The 22,886-nt window shown below is 34.7% G+C and overlaps 2 protein-coding genes across 3 annotated transcripts in view; one reads left to right on the forward strand and one right to left on the reverse strand.

Moving 5' to 3' along the window:
• pnrc1 (proline-rich nuclear receptor coactivator 1) overlaps positions 1–3,790 on the forward strand; it is a 4,046-nt gene extending 256 nt beyond the window's left edge. The window contains exons 1-2 of one of the 2 annotated variants that reach the window (XM_051104506.1): positions 1–219; positions 2,211–3,790. The exon at positions 1–219 is cut by the window's left edge and continues 256 nt beyond it. In XM_051104506.1, the coding sequence (XP_050960463.1) occupies positions 1–219; positions 2,211–2,639 (648 nt within the window). In that variant the 3' untranslated portion in view covers positions 2,640–3,790. The remainder of the gene's footprint in view (positions 220–2,210) is intronic. The other variant, XM_051104507.1, reaches the window with a different exon arrangement.
• Positions 3,791–7,260: 3,470 nt separating this feature from the next.
• On the reverse strand, positions 7,261–22,242 carry gabrr1 (gamma-aminobutyric acid type A receptor subunit rho1). The gene is made up of 10 exons (XM_051104503.1): positions 21,901–22,242; positions 21,159–21,209; positions 20,755–20,861; positions 18,390–18,457; positions 17,878–18,101; positions 15,614–15,696; positions 15,323–15,463; positions 13,198–13,350; positions 12,866–13,062; positions 7,261–9,343 (listed from the first exon to the last, which is right to left on the reverse strand). Exons 1-10 carry the CDS (start codon positions 21,996–21,998, stop codon positions 9,044–9,046), a joined length of 1,422 nt encoding a protein of 473 aa, XP_050960460.1. The 5' UTR covers positions 21,999–22,242; the 3' UTR covers positions 7,261–9,043.
• Positions 22,243–22,886: the final 644 nt, after the last annotated feature.

The raw sequence follows: 22,886 nt of genomic DNA on the forward strand, positions 1-22,886 counted from the left end.
GGCGATGCTTTTGGACATCGATTTGAATCCAGCGTTGAGAATAAAGCAGTGAAGATAAGCAAATCCAAACAAGCGCTCTTGAAGAAAAGAGGACACAGAAACGTGCACAGTAAACCTAACAAAGCATCAGGAAACATCAACAAAAGCAGCTGTAAACCTCCTTTAGCCACCCATGAAGAGCCCAAACCAGCTCAATCTAAACCAGCAACGAATAAACAGGTGACGGGCTTTATTGCAGTGTTTTGTGCATGTGCATTTCCGTTCTGAACTAAAAATGAAAAGAACCCGTTTTGTCTATGGTTAGTTGGTCAATGTATTTATTATGCTGCTATTTAAGTTAATCGTCTGTAAACAGTCTTGCGTTGTTTTAAAGGTCTGGGCTAAACAATGAAAGTCTGTAGGTTCGAATCCCGGAAGCGTTGATGCATAAACCATCACCATGTGCCCTTGAATGCTAACAAGACACTTCAGCATCAGAAAGAGAAACTGAAACTGTGATAAAAGATCGACCTCTATAATTAAGGGTCCAATCACAGAAGGTGCTATTTGTATTATTTTTCATTTTATTGCTTTTCTGCCTTAAAAGACTCACAGAGACTCAAAATGTTGGAAGATGGTCCCAAAATATAGGCATCTGCTCAGATGCACATGCAAATGTGGGTTATTTCTGGTATTCTGTGCCTTTTGGACATCATAAAAGGTAGAAAATTAGGCACAGTTTTGTAAGTTGTGTAATCATGATATAAGATGAAGATGTAAAACATTTTAATCATTTTGAGATTTGAATTATATTGAGATATTTATACATACGTGTACAACATCTGAAAGCTTATGTATTAGCTCTGTAAGCTTTCCATTGATGTGTGGTTTGTTAGGATAGGACGATATTTTTCCGAGATACAACTATTTGAAAATCTGTAATCTGAGGGTGCAAAAAATCAAAATATCAAGAAAATCACATTTAAAGTTCTTAGCAATGCATATTACTAATCAAAAATACATTTTTGGTATATTTACAGTAGGAAATTTACAAAATGATCGTTACTTCATATCCTAATGATTTTTGGCTAAAAGAAATGTCAAAGTCGACCCATACAATGAATTGTTGACTGTTGGTACAAATATACCCGTGCTACTTATGACTGGTTTTGTGGTCCAGGGTAACAAATGAACAACTACTTACAAGACTTGTGGTTTTAATGATTGTGAAATTATCATTAAAATGCTTAACAGAATGGACAGTTCATTTAACAGGTAATAAAACTATTTAAATAGTTTAAATGCACTACTTCTTCTGCTTTACCTTCTACTCTGTTAATTTCACTATCCACTTTAAGTCTTTTGATTATCCACACTTTTCCTAACAAATGTACCTCGTTTTAGATTAAGGGAGACACCTCTGATTTGGAGAAGTTCCACTCAAAAAGACGGTCAAAAATGACAAGGTTGCACTACATATAATTCTAATCCATCAGTTTGCCTGATTGAGCTTTAATTTTTTCTTCATTTCACTTTCAGACACAAGAAGAATAATGTTACAATTAAAATTGATTTCATTAAAGTGTAAATACCATTCAGATTTTCTGTTATTTCATTGTACCAAAAACAAAGTATAGAAAATTCTGCTCACATTTCACGAACTTTAATGGTTCATAAGTTCAGTTTAAAAAACTGTATGATGTAGGAGAGCCTTGTTTTGTGAAATCATCTGATTCAAAATGAATGATTCATAAAGGTTTCAAAGGTTTGTTAAAGGAGAAGTCCACTTCCAGAATTCACATATAATGTACTCACCCCCTTGTCATCCAAGATGTTCATGTCTTTCTTTCTTCAGTCGTAAAGAACTTGCTTTTTGAGGAAAACATTTCAGCATTTTTCTCCATATAGTGGACTGATATGGTTTAAATGCGGCTTCAAACGATCACAAATGTGGTTGTAAATGATTATATGGTCCATTATATGGAGAAAAATGCTGAAATGTTTTCCTCAATAAACATAATTTCTTTACGACTGAAGAAAGAAAGACATGAACAACTCGGATGACAAGGGGGTGAGTACATCATCTGTAAATTGTTGTTCTGGAAGTGGACTTCTCCTTTAAGAAGTGTTGTGAACCCATCTGTAAATGCATACATTTCTGGGCATGGTGTGAGCAGTAGATTAGCTCTGACCGTCTGACATGATCCTAATTGTTTCCTGTTTGTCCTCAGCAGCTGAAGTTAAAAACCGAAAGTGCTGAACGAGGGATCCAGCCCAGCAGACCGCCTGTCCACAGCTCGAGCCGGCTTGAGCAAACCACCGACAACCTGAACAAACGGAGACAGTGGAGCAAGCAAAGAAACGCATCAGACAACACTCAGCATCCCAAACGACAGGAGAACCCCACATACATGGGAAAGAGCACAGCTGAGGGCCTCAGGAGGGTGAACGTTTGCCCTCCTGAGCTCTCGTCAGAGACAGAGAAGACATATGCTGGTGCTAAATTCAGCGAGCCTCCCTCGCCCAGCGTCCTCCCCAAACCTCCCAGCCACTGGGTGGGAGAACGTGCTCTTCAGCATACGGCCGTACAGCAGCACTGCAGCAAAGAGCAGATGTCTGTGCACCTCAAAACCTTGTTGAAGGTGCAAGCAGAACCCTGAGCTGAAAAAATGGGACACTTTAGGAAATAATACGGACTGGTAACATCTTGTTGAGAAGAACTTCTGAAATTTGCAGTTGTTTAGGAAAGCAGCTGTGAGTTAAAGGGATCATTCAACACAAAATGAAAATGCTGTCATCATTTACTCATTCCAAACCTGTGGAACATAAAAGAGGATATTCTAATAAATGTTGAGAACCAAACAGTTTTGGTTACCACTGACTTCCACTGAATGGACTAAATGTTCCTAAATGTTCCTAAACGTTCCACAGAAGAACGAGAGTCATACAGGTTTGGAATGACAAGGAAGAGTATATGATGATAGAATTGACATTTTTGGGTAAACTGTTCCTTTAACGAAAGTGAGTACAATTGAGACATTTAATGTGTATATTTTTTCATGTTAATTTACCTGAAAAGTAAATTTAGTTTTGTTACTGAAGCTTATATTCCTGTATCACGATTTATTTGCATTCATCTACAGTAACACTGGTAAGTGTAACATTTTGCACAAGAATGACAAGTGTTTGAGATATTTAAGAGAGATTTTCAGGAGGTGCTGCTTTTCAGAACATGGACAATCACCATGAGGAACTGGACTGTAAGAAATTGCTGGTATCTTTTTTTCACTGTGGACAGTAAACAACTACTTATGTCAGTCTTTGAGTAATGATATATCTATTTCAGTTGCACAGTTTGTTTGTAATTGTGTAAAGAATGTACCATTTTTTAACAGAGCCCTGTGCATGACATAAAGGAAAAATACATATTATGGCCACTAACTGAGAATTTGTTTCCTTGTAAATTGTGGCTGTGTTGTACTAATTTGTTCCCTTATTGTAATTACATCAAAAGAAGGGAACACATTAATTCAACTTAGTCATGATTTACTACAAAGAGGGAACAATTAATAAAAATAAGGGAACGGATTCTTAATCCGTGGCCTCGATGAGTTTGTTTTTGCATGTCATGTGCAGGGCTCTTTTGCACATGTGTTAGTGTTGGTATACTTGATTTTAAATTCTTTATAACTCATTTTCTCACTGCATTTCAACTTCGTCTGCATCAGTTCAGAAAGAAAAAACAAGTGGATACAATAATCATTTTTATCTTTTTATTCTGTACATAATGAAATAAAGATTTTTGGCCCCATTATTTTGTGTTTTGAGACTAGAGATTTGTTGTTGGTCAGCTGATGTAAGTTAGTCACCCATTACTGAATTACTAATCATGTCTCATTTCATATACTCAGACTACTACAAAATGGCTTAGTATAGTGCTGAGTAGTGTGTTTAAAGCAAAATATCAGCCTACATGTGTACAATAAGTGCACGGTGTATCTATTCAGATTCAAACTCATGAATTGAAATGGAACTCAGTGCTGAATTTCGCTAAAAAGATTGAGGCTCCAAACAATAAACCACATTTTTACCAAGCCTGGGCTTATTATGCTGCCTAACTGGTGATCAACATTATAGGTACAAGCTAATAACAAGGCGTGTCCTCAAAAATGAACACTTATTACTACAATACTTTGGTAACACTTTGTTTCGTCCACTTTAGATATTATGCTAACTAGCCGAATACTTTGCAACTACAGTACATGTCAACTAGCTAATTAACAAAGGGACTACAACCACAGGACCAGAAGCAGGAAATGTGAACAAACTAAAAGTCAACATAACCTCAGGGTGTGAAGCAGAAAATGCACAGTATTTGTTAGCTAACGTGATCCACATGTTAAAACTGATTATAACATGGAAATTTTCCACGTGTCCACATGTTTTCTACATGTGGAAAATATGTGGACACATGTGATCACGTGGAAATCATGAAATTCATGTGTTTTTTTTTCTGTAAGGTCCTGCACGTTATGCTCTTAAACCTCTTATTGTAATTCATTATTTTGTATCCTTATACTGTACATGATCATTTGCCATAATTTCATAATTTTCATACTTTTATGGATCTCTGTATCCTTATACAATACCACTGATCCTACACTACAGCAGGCTTATGATGTATAACTGATGTAGGATTTTACTCATGAAGCTTCACTGACAAATCTGCCTCCTAAGTCAGATGAAAGTCAGATCATTTCTAATAAATACTGCAATATTACTAAAAATTGTTTATTTTGATTTCATGTTGACTGTAAATCATACAAGCAGTTCAGAAAATAATTAAACTAAATAGTTGTTATTAACCCTTTCAGACCTTTTTTTCACTGAACAAAAAGGTTTTTTATCCTCTTGATATTTGGTCTCCTCCAACATATGAATGAGATTTGCGCCAATTCATATTTTTCTCATGTCCACTACAATGGACACCAGGACTGAAGAAAAATAAAAATCCTCATATTTTAACCATACATAAGTGGGTTTGTGCACTATATAGTTGAAGATTTTGAACAGAACACATACTGTAAGAATGAACAATGCAGTAAGAATGTGGAAAAAAAAGATTATATGAAGTCTCAAAAATCTTGTTTGGTCCTTTTTTGGGGGTGAAGTGGGTGCATCTGAGCACATGTATAAATGTCTTTGTGTGTATGTAAATGGATTTATGTGTACTTGCTGATTGTTCTGATGAATATATGATTGTGTGCATTAGCATCAAGACATCAGTGGTGTCACTTTGAAGATATAAATAATATCCCTCTATGGTACGGTGTTGCCATATGGCAACAATTACTTTCTGCTTATTTTCCTGTTATTCTGAAAAAAAAAATACAATATATTGCAAATTAAAAGGGCTTGCCTTAAGGTAGTCAATGATGTGCTGTTTTTAAGCCATATGACATTTGAATGTTCCTCCAAACACTTTTTTTGCACTGTCACCGCAACATGGATGACACCTGTTGAAGTGCTCCAGAAATTTCTCTGTAAAACTAATTTCTGAACATCTCTTCTCAAGGGAGATTTTTTTTGCATCATCTTTGGTTAGTAAATTACATATTTTTATTCAGAAATCAATACTATCTAACATAGTTTTTCTGTAAAATGATTCTGAAAATATCAGTGTTGCCATATGGCAACGCTGTACCACAGTGGAATTGCAGTAATGTATTTCCCCATTGGGATTTTTATAGATAGTAACATCAATAATTTGATTGTAATTTTTTATTTATTTGAAGTGTTTATTGTAGTATATGTGTATTTATGCATAAATAATGAAATTATTTAGTCTTTGCAAAAAATGAATACAACAATATTTTACAGAAAAAGCGCAATAGGAAGAGTGCCGAGTTGTCTCTTCCATGTGATGACAATGAGGATGAGTTAGCCTTCAGTGACCGTAATAATGAGTGTGTGTGTGTGCATGTGGTTTTGTGTCTGTATGTGTGTGTGGCAGATTTTGATGGCAATTGAGACTGGATACATCAATTTCTAAAAGAAATGTGCATTTGAATTGAAAAGTAAATCATAATTTAATAGAAAAAGTAATTTTGGGCCATTGTCCATTGTGGTACATTGTTGCCATATAGCAACATTTTCCTAAATATCCCCCCACAAAAATGTTCACAATTTTTTTTTTTTTTTTTTTTTTTTGATTTGTATAATTGAAGCTATTTCATGTAATAAAAACATATGTGAAACAATATTTCATGGTTAGAACATAATGCGTACCAGAGAGGGATATTAATTTCATTAATTAACATCAATGCTCATAAAACATTAACATTAGAACTTGTAGCTCTGTATTTAGCTTTGAAATGCTTCTACAAATTTCTCAACCTGTTATACAACTAATTCATGAGGTTCCTGCTGATATCGTTCAAGACCTGATGTCCACTGCGATGGACATTAAATAAAAAAAAATCCAGTGTTCTGCAACTCTGAAAGATCTTCAAAATAACTTTGAATATTATCATTTGATAGTCTTCATTTTACAAGAGGTGCAAGTTGATGAGGTTACTATTAACATAACTCTGCATATAAAAAGTAAAATGTGGGGTTCCTCCTCTTCCTGTCTAGTTATCATGTCTCTCTTTGTCTGTAGCGCAATCAGATTATGTTAGGAGTCATATCTTCACTGTGATTGGTTGATCAGGGACCATTTCTGTCACAGGGATCAGGGATAATTTCTGTCACATAGTGAGTTTGGGCTCCACACTACTGTCACCTTTGGCTTGCTTAGTTGGGGTTTAAAAGACATTAAATATTCAGTAATATTAATATTGATTTGTTATATTAATTTGACAGCACTGACTGTTATTGGATGAGAACACTAAACTGAATTGAGCTGGATTTTGACACTATTGTCTTCTACCACTATTGTCTTCTACCAGCTTTATAGCTGAATCAAATTTGTTTCAAAATGACAAATCAACACTGTTATTGAGTTGATCTGAACCAACACTAAACTGACTCGAGCTGAATAATGACACACATGAACAATGACTTTTGTAAAGCTGGTTTACAGCAGAATTTGTCTCATATTTTATGAAGTTTGCATCATACTTTTCTGTTTCACTATGAGGCTTTGAAAATCTGTTGCATAAAGCTCTATATAAATAAAGGCGAGTCAACTTGCCTTGTGTTGTACATTTGACAAATAAAAACGTGAGCTTCAAAACAAGAGAATACACAGTTTCATGTAAAAATGCAGTCAGGCTTTAGTTTATTTTCCAAAAACACTGTATACACTACTCAGGAGATACAAGAAAAAACATCAAACAAAACTTCATATAATGTACAATAATGTATTGTATTAATGTCTTGATCTATAATGTAAAACTATGTTCATAAAAATAAATTCAAAGAACGTATATGAAATGCTTCCTGTAACATGCCTGAACAATGGAAACATCACAGATTCCACATTAAGCATAAAATGATTTACCACCTCAACGTTTTAATTTATGCTATTACATTATTGATTTATAATGCATTTAAACTTAGCACATCATCAGTGTAGTTTATAATGTCTTAGTGGTAACAATCTTAAAAGTACTTTCTAATAGAAAAAAAAAATCAGTCCTTGTCCTAGCACATCTACATTATTTCTGAAAATTAATTCTAAATTCTCAATAGACATGTTTACTTTGGAAATGGACACTCTCACACTCAGACACTGGTGTATTTATTCTATAATCATTCAGTATCATCTGCACTGAAAATAACTGGTGTAGGATTTGCACTCAGAAACTGATAGTAAATTTCAGAAATAATTACAAGGAAACAGTAACACACAAAATTAAAATTCATTTTTAAAGTAGAAAGACTGAAATATACTTTTTTTTTTTTTTTTTTTTTTTTTTTTTTGTAAAACATATTCCAGCAATCTTTGCAACATTTTTTTTACAGTGTGAAATATTTTGAAACGTATTGTTAATTAATAATTGTTCTCAGTTAAGTCAAAATTTTCACTTTTTAAATAATCTTTTTGTCTTCACCAAGTCATTTCAGTGGTTCTGAGGTCTTACTAATGAACAGGTAAAAGTAAAAATATTTTTTCATGTAGTCCGTAAAATAATATGCACTCAGTAATTACATGTAAATAATATGCACAGTTAGAAAAAAAAGTGGTTTCAGACAGTTTAATGTGTTACACCGCTTTTTAAATATTCAGATATTTTGACACATGATCAGATCATGACAGATGATGCCAATATGCTGCATCAACACAAATAAGTAAAACATACTGTATTTCATGCTTAAAAATGCTGAAAATCAGCATTTTTTAGGGCACAAAACTTTATGAATGAATAAATAAACTTAATAAATAAAGTTTTTTGTCCACATACACATTACAGATTTAAACCATTGTAGGAGGGCAAATTGAAATGTCTTTTTCCATCTTCCCAGATTTTCAATATTTTCAAGTTTCCCAAGAGATTGAAATTGATTTTTTGAGTCACTCCACATTTTTATTTATTTATTTTTTTTTAAGTTTTTCAGGATGTAAAATGCATGACCAGTCTTTTTTTTTAATAATCCCCCAGTAAGTAATACTGCAATAATAACAATAATAACATATTTAAATAATATATTAATCTATGTTGTTCATTTTGATACGTTTCTGTATTTCAAAGTTCATGCCGTGGACAATCACATCAGTACAATTCACACATTTTACTTAAAACTGCTAAACAAGTCTGTACAGACAAAAATCATGTTGACAAAATCTGTGTTGTTTGCCTTTCAGCCTAAAGATTAAAATATACAAGAAATAAAAATGAAAAAATAAACCTTTTTTTTTTTTTGAGAACAGAAAACGTACATGTCATGTTGACTGCCCACATACAGTCATATGTATTTGTTTATTGCTAAGAGGCAAAAATTGATTCCATGTTGAAGAGTAGTAAAAAAAAAGAAAAAAGAAAAAGAAATAACAGTTTTTCAGAGGTAATCTATATTTCCAAGACTTTCTCAAATGTCATAAAATGTAAGTGAGCAGCAGTCATTGTGAGTAGATGGACCAGTATATGATGTTGAAGAGTGTATACGCTCCAGGGAAGATGACCCGTGAGTATTTGTCTATGGCATGAGTGTCTATAAATAAGCTGCTGCTTGAGCTTACAGCTGGTCTTTGAGCTCCCTGCTCATTATCCAGGACCAGATGAACCAGGAACTGCTCCTGTTTGTCTCCGTTCAGCTCCGACATGCCGTAGTTTCCTGTGGTCATCATGTCCATGTCGCTGTAGCTGTTGCTCATCATCATCTGACCAGGATGGGTCATTCCACACGTACACGGCAACTGCTGCATCAGACAACCACACATTACATGTAATTACATGTGCTTTGAATTTAAATCACATTCATCAAATGACAAAAACCAGTCATTTTCTTTGTAAAGTGCACATATTACACTCCATTTCTTTTTTATTTTTGGGCTCTGCTAAAATACATTACATAATTCGAAGTTCAAACAACACTTGTCATACTGTATGTTGGTAGAACCTGTCTTTTTAAAACCCACCTTTCTGAAAAGCCTCATCTGCTCTGATTGGTCAGTAGCTTAGAGTGTGTTGGAAATGTAATGCTGACATTACCATAATTGGATTTCACAATGTAAACAATGTTAGGTAGCACTTTAGAATACAGTTCCGTAATGTGAATAACTACACAGAAACAAATGACTAATGCACTATTAAAGGAGAAGTCCACTTCCAGAACAACAATTTACATATAATGTACTCACCCCCATGTCATCCACGATTTTCATGTCTTTCTTCCTTCAGTCGTAAAGAAATTATGGTTTTTGAGGAAAACATTTCAGGATTTTTCTCCATATAATGGACTGATATGGTGCCCTGATTTTGAACTTCCAAAATGCAGTTTAAATACGGCTTCAAATGATCCCAAATGCAGTTGTAAACGATCCCATCTGAGGAAGAAGGATCTTATCTAGCATAACGATCGGTTATTTTAATAAAAATAAATAATACAGTTTATATACTTTTTAATGTCAAACGCTCATCTTGTCTTACTCTGCCTGGACTGTTTTTTTCTGGTTCATGACAGTTAGTGTATGTCGAAAAACTCCCATCTCATGTTCTGCCTCAACGTCGAAATCGTCCTATATCACTGTTTTAACTTTTTTGTTAAAGGTGTTTGATCTACTTTGCATGTTCACTTTGTAAAGACTGGGCCGGTACTTCTGCAGTGATGTGGGATGATTTTGAAATGATTTTTGAAGTTGAGGGAGAAAATACGTTCCGAGTTTTTTGACATACCCTAACTGTCTTGAGTCAGAATACACAGAGTTCAAGGAGAGCAAGACAAGACAAGCATTTGAGAATAAAAAGTATTTAAATTGTATTTTTTTTAATGTAAATAACGCGCTAGATAAGACCCTTCTTCCTCAGCTGGGATCGTTTACAACCGCATTTGGGATCGTTTGAAGCCGCATTTAAACTGCATTTTGGAAGTTCAAACTCGGGGCACCATATCAGTCCATTATATGGAGAAAAATGCAGAAATGTTTTCCTCAAAAAACATTATTTCTTTACGACTGAAGAAAGAAAGACATGAACATCGTGGATGACAGTAAATTATTTGTAAATTGTTGTTCTGGAAGTGGACTTCTCCTTTAACATTCTAGTGACTACTTCTGACTAACAAGAAATTCTGATTAACGAATCAGTAAGTAATAGTGCTCAGTTGAAAGTGGTAGTTCAATATTAGCTAATCAGTAATTGCTATTTTTCATATATACCAAAGAACTACTAAGAACTACTATATGCATGTTCATAATTAATGTGAATGATGCAAAATGTAAAATTAATTCTACAGTGAAGATCATGGTAACCCACTAGTAATGACTCAGGTAATACCAAATACTTCAGAAGGAATTACTCATTTTTTGGATCCGTATTCTAAAGTGAAGATCATGGTAACTCTCTAGTAATGACTGAAATTATTGTAAACTATTGAGGTATATGTAAGGTTTTGGATAGTAATGACTCAAATGTTACTACCTCGAAAGGAATTACTAATTATTTGGATCCGTATTCTAAAGTGAAGATCATGGTAACTCACTAGTAACGATTCAAGTGTTACCAAAGCCATTGGAATTATGACTATCCAGAATCTTAGAAAAACCTCCATAGTTTTTAATTACTTTAGTCATTACTAAGAAGTTATCATGATCTTCACTTTAGAATATGAATCCAAATAATTAGTAATTCCTTCTGAAGTATTTGGTAATATCCAAGTCATTACAAGTTGGTTACCCTGATCTTCACTTTAGAATTAAATATACATTTTGCATTATTTACATTAATTATGAACATGTATATAGTAGTTCCTAGAAGTTCTTTGGGAGATATGACAAAAAAGTAGTTACTGATTAGCTAATAGCGAACTACCATGTTCAACTGAGCACTATTGCTTACTGATTTGTTAATCAGAGTTTCTTGTTAGTTACTAGAATGTTAATAGTGCACTAGTCATTTGTTCCTGTGTAGTTATTCATTAATGACGGAACTGTATTCTAAAGTGTTACCCAATGTTTTATCTGTGGTAACTATGGTGTTTATATCGCAAGTCCATACAGCAAAACAAATTGGCTTTGCAGCAAAAAAAAAAAAAAGAAAGAAAGAAAGAAACCCTGTATCTCCTCAAGAATGAAACTTAATTGTTCTTTGAGGATGGGTTAGGTCAACCAGAAAGATAAGCGTTATGCAAATGTATAACATTGTAACTTCAAAGTAAATAATGACAGGACTACAAACAAGACATTTAAGGCAAGTGTTTTCTGTTGAAGAGATGAACTCTCTTTCCACTATCATGCACTTGATCGTAACTTTGAGGATCTGTGCTATACACTAATATAAAGGTAAAAAGGCATTATAAAAGAAAATGTTTTTAAGAAAATATTTGACAATTTCTTTAGAATTTTTCATAAACTTTCTTAACAATTTCTTAAATAACTTTTTTTGTTAATTCCTGAATATTACTTTCATGGTTTAATATTACACAAGTATTACTTAATTGGATCTAGTTCACTGCCCAATAAATTTACTCTCCCTGCTAAACTTTTTATAGGCAATGAGACGGGTCCCTCAATGTCCCTCAATGGCTGTATTAACCAAAAGTACTTAAAGTATTACGACTAGTATGGCTTAATATAACATAAATTATGTATCTCACTGAAATATGTAGTAGAAAACCCATGAAAGATTTACATTATTTAAAAATCCACATAATTTTATACATATTTTGTACTATAGGTGCCACTAATTCGATGATGTGAAATGGTTGCACTTGGTGAGCTACTGGCACTACCTGTTGCTATTTTTACTGCAACGCACCTCAAAATACACAGCTCTGAAAGTCAAATACTGATACGATACCACATTGTGAGGCTTTTGGTTGCGATTTTCAATCAAAGGGCAACAAGTAAGTCTTCATTGCTTTCCTAGCAATAGGTAGAAGAGAAAAGAATGGGAAGATACCTGTAGACAAATAAAACTACCTAAAGATCTGCGTCTTTATTCTCTCCACTTTAACCCTGATGGCTTTGAGCCTTTCAGTAGACCAAAGCTACTGAAAGAGCTTACAGACGGCAGAGACAAGAAATGCTAGATGCCATCCTGCCAGGATGTAAACATGCGGATACTTGTCAGAGTTTCTCGATGCTAAAAATATGTATAAAACATGTGGATTTTTAAAAATTATGTAAATCTATCATGGGTTTTCATTTACATTATATTAAGCCATACAAGTCTTAATACACAGGGTTTCCTTAATGAATGATAATTAAACTGTCTTGGCTTACCCTGTTGCTTTGCGTCCTCTCTTTGCGCTCCTGCAGAGTGGACAGGTAATTGACAGCGGCGTACTCGATCACAGACAGGAAGACAAAGACGAAGCTGACCCAGAGGTAAATGTCCACAGCTTTGATGTAGGAGACTCTGGGCATGGATGCGTTCACGCCAGTGATGATGGTGGACATGGTGAGTACCGTCGTGATGCCTACAAAGAGATCAGTTTGATTAGTTTATTCAAAAGCGCTTGCTGTAATATGTAGACGTTTTATGCAGTGTAATGAAATGATGCAATGACACATGCTACAGTGGTTTGCAGCAAGATTCATCTGAAACATCTCACCCAGAGGAACCCGCGCAGGAACAGCTCGACGGTCGATCCAGAAGGACACCCATGACAGCATGACCATCAGAGTGGCGGGAAAGTACGTCTGAAGCAGGAAGAAGAAGATATGCCGACGCAGAGTGAAGTTGATGTAAAGACGATTGTACCAACCTGCAGAGAAGATTAAAAAGAAAAAATAGCCAGTTTTAGTTATTACAAAGCACCAATGATCAGGATATACAGCAGATTTAATAAGGCGAGACACTGAATAGGGTAAAAAAAAAAAAAGAACTAATAGTTATCACCTTGCTTACTCAGTTGATTGATTAAATTGATAATTGTAAACATTTTTTGTATTATAAGTTTTCTAAAATGTTAGATTTAAATATGCAAATGAGGGATTATTTAATAAAATATGCGCTTTAAAAAATGCGTAAATGTCTAGTACAAAAATCTAAACAACGGATGAAGTCAGTTTCAAATTTCTTGTTTGTTTGTTTGTTTTGACATATTAGAGTCAAATGTTTTACAGAGGGAATTTTGGGTATCATTTTATTTTAGCAAAAAACCTGATGCACATATAAATTCTCCTTCACCTTTATATCTGTCATAATAATTTTAATTTACATTTTAGCTTTGCACATGACATACATGTCATATATACGTCATATATTTCAACAGGGCATATTGCTTTATTAATATTTATTATGAATGTATTAAATAAACCTTAACAACATAAGGGCAGATGCCTTTAGTGCACTTTTATTGAACTACCTTTAATTCTTGAAGCCATGCTGTTTGTTTGTTTGCTTTACATTGCATCAAAAAAGTAGACTCATAAAGTTCAAAATTTCCAAATAGTAATTTTAAGTTTTAACTGCCCTTACGAAAAACAAGTTTATTCAAGTGTGCTATTAATATACTTCTTTTTTAAAAATAAAATAGGAAAGTATACTTTTAGTCTACTTTTTATGTACTTCTCAGAAATATACTTAAAATGACATTTAAGTATACTTTACCTATTCTTAAAAGTCTAAATATATTTGAGCTATACTTGTGCTCCTGAAATCAGTGTTTTGATTGTCATACGGTAGGAGGCACTAACACATCTTCTGTACAGAATTTTTCCAAAAAAAAAAAAAAAAAACCCAAATGAAGAAGAAACTGAAACAACAGATGGTTCCACATGTAATCTAACAGCATCATCAGACATAAAACAGCATCAAACTGTGTAATGTTGTGGATTAAAAGGTCGACCAATGAAGAGGTAATAATGACTGTAAAGCTTTGGGGTGTTGATCAACTCAATCTACGTCTTGATTTTCACTCTGAATCCAATTCATAGTCTTTTTTTTTTTTTTTTTTTCAGATTTTTGTTCAAACTTACCCACATTCAAGTGTTTATAAAACAGAATGCATGAAGCTAAAATGTTATTGTTTACAAGCAGATATCCTGTTCTTTTTTTCATGTTTTGTATGTTCAGATATTCATATAACAAAATATATACAAATTAATACCTAGATAGGGACACAGTAGTATACTTAAAGTATGATGTAAAGTTCACTTAAAGAAAACTTACAAGTATACTTATAGTATAAAACTACTAAACTAGTAGTTTACTGAGACTATACTTCAAAGTGTACTAAAAATGCTACAAGTATTTAATCAGTATACCTATAAGTTTACTTTTAGTATAGTTGCAGTACAAACTAAAACATATATATAAACTAGTTATGTACTCAAAATTTACTACTGTTATAGTTACAGTATACTTAAAAGTATACTTTTATATACTAGAAAGTGGGCCAATTTAGTCCCAAGGAGTACTGAAATAATACACTTACAAGTATACTGCTTATATTTGTATACTTACTACATAACGTATACTTAAAATATACTTGAACTTTACTTAAGTATACTTAATAAAATAAACTTGAAGTATAGTAGTTTTTGGTAAGGGTGCTCTAACAGTTTTTACTAGACAGCAATCATGCTACAACAAAATGTGACAAACTACACGAGACAATATTCTGGATGGCAATGATTGTCGATGTAGGAATGGTCAGTGCTGGTTTTAAGATGGGATTCATGAAGGATCAGTTGCAGACACTCTATCTGTCCTGAAGATGCAATCCTCAGTACCTGTGCTGCTGTAGAAGGCTAGTTTTGTGGTGGTGTGAAACTCCTGAATGAGGAACTGAGACAGAGAGATCTTCTCATCCGTCTGCAGAGATTTGTTTCCTCTCTTCCAGTACAGCATGAGGTCGTCATCAGTATAAGCATCTGAAAACAAAATAACACAAATACATATGAACCCACAAACACTGAAACACCAAATAAACATGGAATATCCTGTGTTACTCAAAACTGTGTCACATAACTGCTGTTGAATCATGAAAATGTGTATATTTATCATGTTGTGTTTAGACTCACAGCTCTCAATCTCCAGTGAGCACGTCTGGGTGTCCAGGGGAAAGTGACTGAGATCCATATTACACATCGCTGTGACTGTAACCCTGTTGAATGTGTTTGGAGTAATTAAAAATTGTGTCACAAATATGGAGAACAAGTCCACAATCCACAAATCTAATTTGTTTTCACAATTTCATCTGAAAATGATACTACAGGGACTATGAGGAATAAACAAGGAAATAAAATATAAATATTCAAATGTTACTTCATTTATTTAATTCTTAATCCTGTTATTTGTTTCCAGGGAAGGAGTCCTTGTTAACAAATAGGCTTTGAACTGATCTACGATCCTGCATTTTTGCTATCATTTTCAAAACACTATTATTTCAAATAACTTTTACCTACGTCTAACTGTACCTATATATACATTTCACTGCAGTTTTTGTTTTGGAAGTGGACTTCTCCTTTAATGAAGGCAAACGTCTCATTACTTCCCACAGCTTATTCCTGCAAACCCAGTCTCCTATGCTGATATGTAGGAATACTTCTTCAGTTTGACGTTTGAATGATTTTAACTGGTGATTTAATATTGTATACTCACTGAATACATGATTATAGGCTGCCACTTGCCTATTACAGAAATCTCTATTTTTGTTTCACAGCTTTCTTTCTTTCAGCTTATGCTGAAGAGCATTAACATGACCCCACCAAGCTACTCAGAGGCATTTAAATATGACAAAACTGAGAAAACTGTATGGATCAAGTTCCTGTCTACACAGTCAGAAAACACGTATCCTAGCAAACCTCAACCATCAGCTTCCAAGTCAAAATTATTTTGTGTACACAGAGATTCTATACATCTATAATGGAACATCTCATAATCTAGCATCTCTGAGAGAAACTGTTGCACAGCTGATCTGAGGACACGAAGAGAACTCTGCAACACATTAATAAATCATAGAAACTGCAATCCTGGTGTTTTGGCTTTTTGTGCAGATAACACACACGCCATACAACTAAGAAGCTTTTGAAAAGAAATTTGAAGAAAAAAATCCATGTTTCAGGCACAGTCTTCAGTTTGCTGTAAACGGAGCAATAGAAATAAACAGGGCGTCTGCACTGCTGTCAAGGCTTTGGAAACCCATATCTGCATTCACCAGATAACCAATGCTTTCATGTCAGCTGGCCAAGAAACAGAAAGACTTGTCCCCCCCAGACCATAAGCTCTTACATGATGAACCCACTCATTGGAATTCATCTTATGATGCGGTGAAACGGCTTTTGGAGTGTGCTGTGCTGGTGGAAGACCGAATGAAAATGGCATCGGATGCCAAAGGCTCTGACAGTTTTAGAAACTCTGAAAGCAGCTCTTCAACCTCTTAGTTCTTTTACTAATGTACTTAGGACTGCGAAACCAGTCCTAAGTACATTAGTACAAATGCAGTCCTGCATTTGGAAAATGCAGCCCATGCTGCCATGATGAATGATGAACAGGGTGGTTCTATACTATCCGAGGAGGTAAAGATCAGTGAATATCTTGATGGGTAGGCAAATGAAAGCATTTTTGCATAAGTCTGCAACGTAAACTGTGAAAATAGGAAGTAGTTAGAATACTCTGAATGCAATGTATATAGAAAGCCCCTACAGATCAGCCATCTGGCCTTGGATAAAAGGACAGATACTAGATGAAATGGTTGAGAGGGAGCAGGGAGGAGCTGGCTTTGACGCAAAAGATTGACTTATGCACTGTAAGTCGAGATGTACATGGAAGAATAAAGTCATTTTGTCCGGCAGACTGGGTGTGGGCTGGTTCTGAGATTAAAACTCACCAATGAGCCAGCTTTGTGTCTGAATCTACATGTGGCTTGCATTAATCCCACAGATTCCCACATATTAATCCACACGTTCACTCATCTAAAGCAAAATCCAGGACCTAGAGATGACAGCTCTTGGTCAAAAAAACATGGAAATCCTCAATGTCAGAAAAGTTGGTTTATATAAAAGAGCTTTGATGGAAATCCAAGATCTTTTCGTTTATTGGCCAAATCTGAGTCTCTCTTGCTGATTAGGTTTAGACTCAGCAATGTCATAGCCGGACGTAACATAACTCTTCCGATGGTCGGCAATCTGTTTCTCAAGCTTTGATCGGGATTAAATTCAGCGTTTCCACAGTTTTGAGGTCAATTGTTAAATACAAAAAGGAAAGCAAAGCCTGAATAAAATGTCAGAGCTTTGTGGTAGGATCATCAGAATGTATGTGCGTGTGAATCATTTGTGACACTCACCTCAAGCTGTAGAGCACTTTGCCATTAGGATGCACTCGGAGCATGACGTTCTCTGTGGTGGTGTCATGGATGAAGGATCGTTTGGAATGGACAAAAAATATGTCAGGTACCCAGATTTTCTTCACCAGCCGGCCATCAAATGTCATGCTCTGATTGGTGTTACTGGGAAAGGACAGTCGCTCGTCCTTCCAGTAATGTCTCAGGTACAAGGTCATGGTGAAATCCTGTAGCATACAATCCAATCAGCCATGCATCTTAACAACTGACTCTAAACAGTATAAACAGTAGCCTCAATTATATCCCAAGAGTCCTCTATAAGAAACAAGACAGCATTTGTCAATGCATCTAGGGTGCTTGGAGAGGTTACTGAGTGCTGAATTAAAGCTTTTGCCCCTAATCCAAATCCTGTAGCACAGTCTCAGAGTGGAAAAGATCCTGATAGCACTGAATCATTCATGATGCACTCTGAAATCTGTAAGCCATATTTAAAAAGACATGTGTTAGTCTCCTACCATATCTACTTCAGAGATGGTGTCCAGACTCTCAAGCTGAACATCAACACCCACAGGTATCGCAGGCCCTGAAATGAAGCAAAAATGAGCTCTAAACTGTTTTACAATGCACTCATGGTAAAAATTGTATAGATTTCAGATCCAGATTGTTTATTTCTCATTGAACTTACATCCAACGAAATTTACGATTAACGATTAAATGATTAAACGTTTAAAAGTAAAATGCCATCCATTTGTTAAAGGTGCCATAGAATGCATAGAAGGTATGTGGCTTAGGTAAGAGCAAAAAATTGGTTCCAGAAACAGAAACGGTTTTACATGTCCATTTACTAGAATTTGTCCCTAGAATGAAATGGTCTATTATTACCTTATTTGGAAGGGTCATGAATAATAATGATGAGCTCTGCTCTGATTGGCTGTTTCACAGTGCTGCTTACTTCAGTAGCTCACACAGCAGGAAGGAAACATAGGGAGGAAAATCTATATTTAATCAGGGAGCCACTTTTAATATGCAGTGAATTAAAACTGCTTTTGAACGCACAATCGCTTTTTACTTTCACTTTCGAGATTTGCGATCACACGTGCTCTGTGTATACTACAGCGTCAGTACTTAACCACACTTTTTACAAGATTAGATGCTTGTCAGTGGTGCTCAAGATCTGTAAATCATTCACCATCATCCTCAGTCATCTCTCTTTACTCTGTTTATGTGGTAAGTGAAATCTTATGTACTGTAAATTAACAGGCTTCCGCTAGCAACAGCTAACCTTGTCCATTTAGTGGATAGTCTGTGTAATGTTGGGATTCCTCTTTTTCAGTGGTCTTTTGCACGCACAAGATTTACGTAAGGAGGAAACAATGGTGTTTGAGGCTCACGGTATGTCATTCCTTGGACAGAACTGTTATTATTCAACTATGCCAAGATAAATACAGTTTTTCATTCTATGGCACCTTTAATGACTTCAGTAACATATAGTGTGATCTGAACAAAAGGTTTGATTGATTATGAATACATGTCACATTGGCTTAAGGTGGTCAGTCTGTTTTTTTAAACATGGTAGCTGGTTTGTTATTAGTCCAATGTGATCTATCACCCCATACCATCATACCAAACCAGGGTGATCAAAGGTCAAAAGGCCACTTTTCAGTGGAGTTTAGTTCCAGCCCTAAATAACCTGACCCAGCTAATCAAGGTCTTCAGGAACACTACAAAGGTAAGTTAGAGCACATTTGTGCAAAACTGCAGGACAGCGGCCCTCCAGGATAAGATTGAACGCCACTGGGGTACACGATTAACCTCAGCTCCACCAGCTGCTAGTCCATCTGATCAACTTGGAGCAGCTGATCAGAGTAACACACTGACTCCCATATGAAATCACTTGCTACAATATGGCTATTAGCAAATGTCCAGGCTCTAACTGCTATATGTACATGTAATATAAAGATTAATGATCATAACCCATCAGAACAGATTAAAAAAGCTGAGGAATAAAGAGGAATGGTACATAATACACAAATTTCCCAAAAATACATACTTTTTGTAATCGATCGTCCAGTCACGCTTTTAAGTACCATAATTATAAGTATTTGTGATTGTAAGGTGATTTTTGGTGATCTGCCTGTCCATGTCTTAGCACGCTTCAACAGCATTTCATATACTTTCAGGAGATTATCTTAAATGTATGGGGAAAAACTTGCATGAAACTTGTGAAAGGCAAAAGAAATGAGTGAAAATGTCCTTTCTTCACCTTAGGACAATATTTTCATAAGCCTTAATCTGGGTTTGATCTGACTGTAGTATTTACTGTTGGTGTGAACTTTAGTGAAGATACGGGCAGATAAGTGAATGCTCGTGGCACAGAGCCACAGTAAATCGGTGTCATAATCTGGCCTGAGCTTATGTAAAGCTGATTGCCTGTGATGTCAGATCAAATCCTACATAAATCTGAGTCTTCTGGTGTTTATTAAGATTGTCTGCTATTTCATATCGGTCATTAATGCATTAATGATAATCATAGGTTACATATAAATCCATATGCACCACATATAAAGCCAATAAAGTAATGCTAAGAGCAAGTAGAAATCATCAAAGAAGTAATCATTGATTTACTTTGATTTAACATAAATGTGACAATACAATTAGTATCATGTACATTTATTAGTTGATTCATGTCTTCTTTAGCATAACCAACAATATGCTCTATTATTTAATTAAACTAGAATACTTTTTATATTGTTTCAGACAACCGCCCAGAAGAATTTTTTTCTCAATTCCAATAGGCCATAATTTCCTCTAGTGAGCCTGGAAACTCTTGTCAGCAGTGCTTTTTAGTTTTTGGGGCTCAAAGCATTTTTCTCATCTTACCTCCAAAGCCAGGCCTCATGGTGAAGTCATGGTCATCTAACTTGAGGAGCTGTTCTGATTTCGTAACAGGAGCTTTTGTGACATCTGGACTTCGCATTAGTAACGTGCTGAAATAAACACAGAAATTAATAAGTAAAAGAGGTACAAAAAATCATAATAGATGTCAAGAACAGTTCCAAAGCAAACAGAATATGGTTAATAAATGTGTTTGAAACAGAGAATTAACAAAACCAAAGCATATGTTTAAATGGATATATAGTGCTATATTAGTATTACTATTAGGAACTGATGATTGTAAAAGACTGTAAACAACAAAGCATCATACAGTAGCTGTTAAATCTGAGACCTCTCACAAAGCAGAGTAAAATGTTCATATAATGAAACAAAATGTATACTTCTGCTACCTGCCAGGTTTATGCGCTTCTCTCTCTGTTCTGGTGGTTTCTCGTTTGGATCTGACAAATGCAGGAAGTGACATTATCATGAGATATCAGAACACAACAACTCCAAATGAATCCATTAGACACTTTATTGATTATGCTAATAAAAAAAACCTAAAAAGCTGGGTAAAACATCAAAAATAATCAATGTAACAATATGAGTGAATAAAATGAAATGTTATATCCCCTTTCTGCTTTAATGATGCCAGTACTTTATGCTGACATATTAAGTACATATTTTATTTAAAAAAAATGTTCCAAACAGTTCCAAATGTTACAAATAATGAAATACCTAGAAATTATTCATTATTTTGTTTTATTGTTCCATATTTTCTATGATCGAATGGTAGCCTGTATTAATTTATTTTGCACTTTCAACCTTTTCAAAGCTTTTTTCACTAAGAATTTCTTTCGTTTTGTTTTGAATTGAAATGTTTTTCTTTCTTTCTTTCTTTCTTTCTTTCTTTCTATATCTGTGTTAATGTTGTGTGTTCATTTCCATTATTTAATCTATTTTTAAAGTAGTTGCAATTTTGACAGAAATGGCTTAGGTGAAAACAATACTATATAGTCACTATAAACGGCATACTGACATCCCACTCTAGCGCGCGTCTACATTGGCTTCCTCAGTTTTTTTTTTTTTTTTTTTTTCTTTTCGTGTTTGTCATGAAGAATGGTTAATGCATGAGTGAGGTGATTCACTCACCTGGTTTGGCTGCATGTCTGAAGTAGCTGTCCGCGCAGCTGAAGCGCTCCAGTGGAGAAAAAGCACGCGCAGAGCAGAAAGCAGACATCAGCGTGCATGATGCCCACATCAACCCACAGCCACGCAAATCCCGTTAAAACCTATTAAAACAGCACTGGAGGAGTCTTAAAGACGACCCATTGTCGTGGTGCAGTCTGTGAGGACGTGCCATGTACCGCACTCCCACTGTATGCGTCCAGATGCGGTTAATCTGTATTAATATGAAGGTCAGATCTGCTGTTTGATGCAGCCTTGCTTTCTCGCATCCAGGAGGAGCTTTCGCAGGTTAGAGGGTGAAACAGACATTTGCTAGCCGTATATTATGTAATGTTCGGTGGGTATTACGTGCTATCTGAATTACACTTACATAATCGAGTGGTATAGTCACTCAACATTGTTCTAATTTCTCCCTAATGACATTTCTGAAAGATTTTTTAAAAGGCGTTAAAATGAAACATTTTGACTGAATGAAATATTCATAATATTCATAATATTCAAAACATTCATTTAATTTATGACGAGTATAAATCGAAAATATATAGAACGACTAGTCAAAAGACTGAAGAGAATTTACTAAATTTGTTTCTGGCGATCAAATAAGTGGATCGTGCTTTCGTGTAAATTTTTTTACATAACAAAAATATATAAATAATTAATTTTTAAAAAATCATCCAAAAAGAATACATATTTTATTTAATTTTATGGATGAGATGCGTGGTGATTATAGTACATTTAAAAAAAAAAAAAAAAAGTAAAAAATTAAATTTAGTTTTAGTTTCGTTTCGTTTTTTTTTTTTTTTTTTTTTTGTGTTTTTTTTATATATATATATATACTATTATTCTAAAATCTGGGAAAAAGTCATAATAAAGAATGAATATATCCAAGCTTGTCACAGGTTTAATGTTTGTGCAGAATACCATACCATGGCTTTACAATCTGATACCAG

The sequence above is a fragment of the Labeo rohita genome, unplaced genomic scaffold (genome assembly GCF_022985175.1).
Source record: "Labeo rohita strain BAU-BD-2019 unplaced genomic scaffold, IGBB_LRoh.1.0 scaffold_73, whole genome shotgun sequence".
Classification (NCBI taxonomy): Eukaryota; Metazoa; Chordata; class Actinopteri; order Cypriniformes; family Cyprinidae; genus Labeo; species Labeo rohita.